The sequence below is a fragment of the Psammomys obesus genome, unplaced genomic scaffold (assembly GCF_907164565.1).
Source record: "Psammomys obesus unplaced genomic scaffold, mPsaObe1.curated_primary_1811, whole genome shotgun sequence".
NCBI lineage: Eukaryota > Metazoa > Chordata > Mammalia > Rodentia > Muridae > Psammomys > Psammomys obesus.
Window position 1 is genome coordinate 745,548 of NW_026590435.1, and position 6,982 is coordinate 752,529.

Here is a 6,982-nt window from a genome sequence, read left to right on the forward strand (position 1 = left end):
ATGCCCAAAACATTACAGGCTATTGCCAATGTTTTTGGTTGTCCTCTAACAGTAAGAACCTATTGTTGAAGATATCACAATCTTGAGTCACAGAACACAGAGATATCAAGCTGGTACTGACCTGGAAGGTTTGTTCCTACTGACTCCAGTTAATGGTGGTGGAAGATGCTATAATAATACTGAAGAAGAAAAGCAATAATCATTCCTACTTAGATATGAATTCTGAAGGCAACAAAAATGACCTGCTTGGCAAGACATGCCCACTAGTGTGATATTGGCATAAATGTCATGGGAGCAGGGAAGCATATTCTTTTGGTGGATTTAAGACCTTCTCCATAAAATAGAACTCATACCTGGCACCATTAACAGACCAAGATCCTGTGTATAGGCCATATGTCCTACGAGGTTATCTACTACCATTGATCTACTAAATAAACATAGAATTGAATTGACTCCGAATGCCTTATAGTTATATCCATAGATTAATTTGTCTCAACTCTCATCACAGAAGTTTTTGCAGTAGATGTGATTAACATAGAGGCCCACAACTTGTCAAGGTGAATAGAATAAGAGGCTGCAGAATGTTCAGCCCTAAATAGTACATCTATATCACACCCTTTCTCCCAAGGCTCAGGAATAATTGAGAAAAAAAGGGTGTGGGAAGATATAAAAGGCAGATGATGAATGACTACAAAGAAACAGTATTTTCTGGCCACAACATGGCAGTTGTACATATGAACTCACAGTAGTTATAAGAGCCTACAGAAGACCTGTGCAAGCTCAAGTCAGTTAAAATCTCAGCATGCAGAGGGGATGTAGGCACAATGTCTCACCTGTAGCTGCTGGCAGCTGTAGCTATTGGCAGCTGCTGGCTGCTGGCAGAAGGTTGCTTTAATCTAAGGGTGTGACCATTGGTAGGTCTACCACGCTCGACTGGTTGGTCACTCATCCAAGGGATATGGACAGCACAAATTTGAGTTCATGTTTTAATAAGGGCACAAAGTTGTATAGGTAGGGAAAGGGAGGAGGATTTAGAAAGAATTAAAGAAGAGGTGAATATGATCAAATAACAAAGTTCTCAAAGAACAATACAAAATAGGCTTTTTAAAAGTTTCCCAGTTTAACTTGTTTCCTGTTTTCTTCTTCTTCTAGTGTCTATCCTCTTTGCCTTTCTGGATAGGAATTGAGCATTTTAGCAAGAGTCCTCCCTCTTGATTAGTTTCTTTAGGTGTACTGATTTTAGTAGGTTTATCCTGTATTATATGTCTATATGAGTGAGTATATACCGTGTGCATCTTTCTGCTTCTGGGACAACTCACTCAGGATGATCCTTTCCAGATCCCACCATTTACCTGCAAATTTCATGATTTTCTTGTTTTTCATTGCTGAGTAATATTCCATTGTGTAGATGTACCACAATTTCTGTATCCATTCTTCAGTTGAGGGGCATCTGGGTTGTTATATATCTTTATTTTATGTGCATTGCTCTTTTCTTCCATACATTGGCTGCAAATGTGTCTGTGATGGTGTCAGGTCTCCTGGAATTGGAGCTACAGACAGTTGTGAGCTGCCATGTGTGCTGGGAATTGAACCCAGGTCCTCGGGAAGAGCAGCCAGTGTTATTAAACACTGAGCCAACTCTCCAGCCATGAAATGACTCTTTCACAGGCGTCACCAAAGACCATCAGAGATATCATATATTTATGTTATAATTCATATCAGCATCAAAATTACAGTTATGAAGTAGCAATGAAAAAAATGTTATGGTTGGAGGTCACCACAACATGAGGAGCTATATTAGTCTCAGCATTAGGAAGGGTGAGAACCACTGCTCTAAAACATTTCTAATGACTTTCTTTTTCTACTATTCTATGTAAACTAGCAATATCTGGTGATTAATACCCTGTAATGTCTCAAAATAATTTCCCTTCCAGCTCCATCTGGCAAAACTCACTGTAAAGTCATTGTGTCTGACACGGGCTGTTTCATAACTGCTCCTTGGGGTTATAACACTTCTGTAGCATAGAAGGGATCTACAAGTTTTTCAAAAAATGGCAGCCAGTTGTGGTGACACAAACCTTTAATCCCAGCACTTAGTTCAAGGCCAGCCTGGTCTACATAATGAGTTCCAGGACCATCAAGGCTACCGAGTGAGACCCTGTTTCAAAGAAAAGTAAAAAACAGAAAAATGTTTGAAAATTATGCCCAGGAAGATGACTCAACAGATGTGATGGCTATTCTAGGTTGTCAAGGTGACTATATCTAGAATTAACTCAAACCTAAAAATGTCTAGGCACACCTGTGAGGAATTTTAGCTTAGTTAAATCATTTGAAATGGGAAGGTCTACTTTTCTCTCTCTCTCTTTAAGAAGTCTATTCCTTCACTGGTATTAGTGTCTACTTCTGTGGGATTCCAGCATCTACCGAAGAGCAGCTGAAACACTTAAAGAAATGTTCAACGTCCTTAGTCATAAGGGAAATGCAAATCAAAACAACCCTAAGATTTCACCTTACACCCGTCAGAATGGCTAAGATCAAAAACTCAAGTGACAACACATGTTGGAGAGGCTGTGGAGAAAGGGGAACCCTCCTCCACTGCTGGTGAGAATGTAAACTTGTGCAACCACTTTGGAAAAGCAATCTGGCACTTCCTCAGACAAATAGGAATAGCACTTCCTCAAGATCCAGCTATACCACTCCTAGGCATATACCCAAAAGAGGCTCAAGTACACAATAAGGACATTTGCTCAACCATGTTTGTAACAGCCTTATTTGTAATAGCCAGAAGCTGGAAACAGCCCAGATGCCCCTCAGTGGAGGAATGGATGCTCAAGTTGTGGTATATCTACACAATGGAATATTACTCAACAATAAAAACAAGGAAATCATGAAATTTGCAGGTAAATGGTGGGATCTGGAAAGGATCATCCTGAGTGAGCTATCCCAGAAGTAGAAAGGCACACACGGTATATACTCACTCATATAGACATATAATATAGGATAAACCTACTAAAGTCTGTACACCTAAAGAAACTAATCAAGAGGGAGGACTCTTGCTAAAATGCTCAATTCCTATCCAGAAAGGCAAAGAGGATGAACATCAGAAGAAGGAGAAAAGAGGGAACAAGTCAGGAGCCTGACACAGAGGACCTCTGAAAGGCTCTGCCCTGCAGACTATCAATGTAGATGCCGAGACTTATGGGCAACCTTTGGGCAGAATGCAGGGAATCTTAGGAAAGAAGTGGGAAACAGTAAGATCTGGAGAGGACAGGAACTCCACAAGGAGAGCAACAGAACCAAAAAATCTGAGCACAGGGATCTTTCCTGAGACTGATACTCCAACCAAGGCCTATGCGTGGAGATAACCTAAGACCCCTGCACAGATGTAGCCCATGGCAGTTCAGTATCCAAGTGGGTTTCATTGTAATAGGAACAGGGACTGCCTCTGACATGAACTGATTGGCCTGCTCTTTAATTACCTCCCCCTGAGGGGAAAGCAGCATTACCAGAAGAAGACAATGCAGCCACTCCTGATGAGACCTAATTGACTAGGATCAGAAGGAAGGAAAAGAAGACCTCCCCTATCAGTGGACTTGGGGAGGGGCATGCATGCAGAGGGTGGAGGAAGGGAGGGATTGGGACAGGAGGAGGGAGGGAACCACAGGGGGGATACAAAGTGAATAAAGTGTAATTGATAAAGAATTTTTAAAAAAGAATGAAAGGACTGGCTGTAGGAAAACAAGCAGCCACTAGAGAAGAGATCTTCACCAGCCACAAACTGGAACCATAGAAAAGAGCCAAAGTTAATGAAAAGACAGAGGAGAGGATGTACGATGGTACAAAAGTGCTCACTAAGACAAGGATGCCCTGGGTAGCTCTGGACTTGAGAGGATCTAGGGGAGTAGTTGGTGCTGTGGATGTGTTGAACATGTTGCTTGTGCTTGTACAAGATGGAGATCATGGAGCCACTGGACCAGATCATGAGCCCCAAGCACAACACATCATAGGATGACCACAATATGAGATGTATTTGGATATACGACTCTGTTACTAACTGCCTCACAGTATCCAAAATCCATTTTCTCTATGTCATTCTGCTTGCTGGTGACACCCATTGGAACAATGACATATAGCAGCATGTTCACTATCCAACACAAGATCAAGATATTGATGATCCCCATGTATTTTGAAGCTAGCCGCTTCACTTTTTTCCATATAGAAGTCATGGGGCTGGTGGTGATGGCCTGGAAGACACTCAAGAAGCAGGTGCTACCCATGCACATACCGCTGGCCACTCTGTGGACATAAAAGACAAGTTTGCAGCCTGTATCATAGAGGAAATGCTTCATCCCCAAAGCAGCCATCGTCTGTGGTACTCCTTTAGTGAGTATAACCAAGAAATTAGCCACAGTCAGGTGCTGGACAATCAAATCTGTGGACCTGACTTCACCTCTCATGAATCGATGCAAATTGTAAGAGCAGAGAAGAAGGAAGTTCCCCAAAAGATCAACTATGGTCTGATGTAGGAAGATCATCGCTACTGCCAAGTCCATAGAGTGACTCATAGTCCTGTTCAGAGTGACAGGATCCTTCACTAGGTCTGTGTGATGTGAAACAATGAAATGCACTACTGCCTGCTCACCATTGTGTCCCACTCAGACATTGTCTATTGCATATTGCTATTACTATCACTATTGCCACTGTTACTCTCTTGAGGATATGTAAAGGCACGCAGGAGCCATAGCATTGTACGGAGATCAGACGACATCCTTCAGGAGTCAGCTCTCTCCTTCTACCATGGACTCTGGGAAGGAACACAGGTTGTCAGGTGTGAATAGCAAGTGCTTTTATCTGCTGAGCTGCTTTGCTATTTTTCAGATGCTCCATGTTAGATCCATGTTTTCTTTCTCTAAGAGTTTAGTTTTAAAAAGAAAATCATATAATGAGTAATGAGTGCATCAGTATTTTGTAAAATAAATACATGTAAGATTCAATTACAGCTTTACATATAAATTCTACAACAGTTCCATCAAGTCAACTATCTCCACTCTACAAGTGAAGAGAATTAGGCACAGAAAAGCTGGACAGTGTTTGTAAAGTCACCTCCATACAAGTGAGATGGCACAGATGGCACAGTGGGTAAAGGCACTTGCTACCAAGCCTGACAACCCAAGTTTCATTCCAAGGACCCACATGGTGGAAGGAAAGGCCCAACTCCTACAAGTTATCTTCTGGCCTTCACATCTGTGCTGTGATGAACACACACACACACCAAATAAAGAAATAAGTAAATTATGTTTTCTAGACATAACAGGGCAGTTGCACATAGGAACTCACAGTGGTTGTGACAGCATGCAAAAGGCCTGTGCAAGCTCAAGCCAGACAAAATCTCATCATGAAGGACTGAAATAGACACAAAATCCCACCCCTAACTGAGGTGTTATTTGCAAGTAATCTTTACTGGGAAAGGAGGAGCCGGTCTTCTTTAAGGGTATGGCCCCTGCTATACCCTGACCATACTCCAGTGGATGGCCATACACCTAAAAGTATAATATAAAGACAGTAGTAATGGGACTTAGTGGATTTAAAAAATGAGGACAAAAATAGTTGGGTGAGTATAAAATGGGATAGAATGTGGTGGTGAATATGATCAAAATACATTACACAAAATTCTCAAAGAAGTAATAAAATAGTATTTTTTCCAAAAGAGAAAGATAGTGTAATGCCAGGTTCACGGGACCCTCAGAGACCACCAGGAGACGACTCGATGCAAGAGCAAGAGAGCTTTATTATGAGAGCGATCGAACAAGGGACCCAAGTCTCACTGATGCAGCAGTAGAGAAGTGGGACCCTGAGCCCTGAGTGAGCAGGGTTTTTAAAGGGAAAGTCTGTGATCAGGAAGTTTCCACGACAGCAAACAGGGGGCCACATGTTTCTATGACAGCAAACAGGGGCATATGCCTTGATGTTACAGGATTAGGTAAAAGTTAGAGGGGCAAGGTGACCTTCTCTGAATCATAATTACCTAAGGCCTATGCCTCTCTGAGGCACAGTTGCCTAAGACATATGATCACAATGGCTATTCTTTTAAACTATATCTGAAACATTAGGGAAAATTTTCCCAGCTGATTCTCAACCAATTCTCATTGATTATTGCCAGGGAGATTGTCTCTCTTTTCTATGAAGTATTTATTCTGTGATATTTCCTGGAGGCTGTTGCTAGGAGAGTTAAGTTTGTTCTCTGCCAAGTGTACATATTGTGATATTTCCTGGTACCTGGAGTCATACTCAGGCTCACTATACCCAGGCTAACTTAAACTCTTCAACAGCAAGATAAATCACCCAGTGAAATGACCACATGCCAAACAGAGGTATACAAATCATGGGTAGAAGGTAAATTACTGCACAGGAGAAACTGAAGAGTTTAAGTTAGCCTGGGTGACTCCATTTTGAAATGAGGAGCCATCTTGACCAGGAGCTGAACTCAGGTACCAGGAAATATCACAGAATATGCACTTGGCAGAAAACAAAGTTAACTCTCCTAGCAACAGCCTCCAGGAAATATCACAGAATAAATACTTCATAGAAAAGAGAGACAATATCCCTGGCAATAATTAATGAGAATCAGTTGGGAAAATTCTCCCCAACGTTCCAGATGAAGTTTAGAAGAATGGCAATTGTGATTATGTAGAAGGTCACCTTGCCCCTATGGTTTTTACCCAATCCTGTAACGTCAAGGCATAAACACCCCTGCTTGCTGACATGGAAACCCCCTGCTTTCAGTTTTTCCCTTTAAAACCCCTGCTCACTCAGAGCTCAGGGTCCCACTTCTCTACTGCTGCATCAGTGAGACTTGGGTCCCGAGTTCAATCTGTCTCGAAATAAAGCTGTCTTGCTTTTGCATCGAGTCGTCTCCTGGTGGTCTCTGAGGATCCCATGATCCTGGCATAACAAAACTAACTAACCAGAGCTATACAGAAAA

The 6,982-nt window shown here is 41.9% G+C and overlaps 1 protein-coding gene across 1 annotated transcript; it reads right to left on the reverse strand.

The window, feature by feature from the left end:
- Positions 1 to 3,705: 3,705 nt before the first annotated feature.
- LOC129676854 (vomeronasal type-1 receptor 3-like) lies at positions 3,706 to 4,535 on the reverse strand. Its single transcript, XM_055607384.1, is given in 3 exon segments — positions 3,706 to 3,886; positions 3,888 to 4,054; positions 4,146 to 4,535. Coding segments are annotated over 3 exon segments (738 nt in total).
- Positions 4,536 to 6,982: the final 2,447 nt, after the last annotated feature.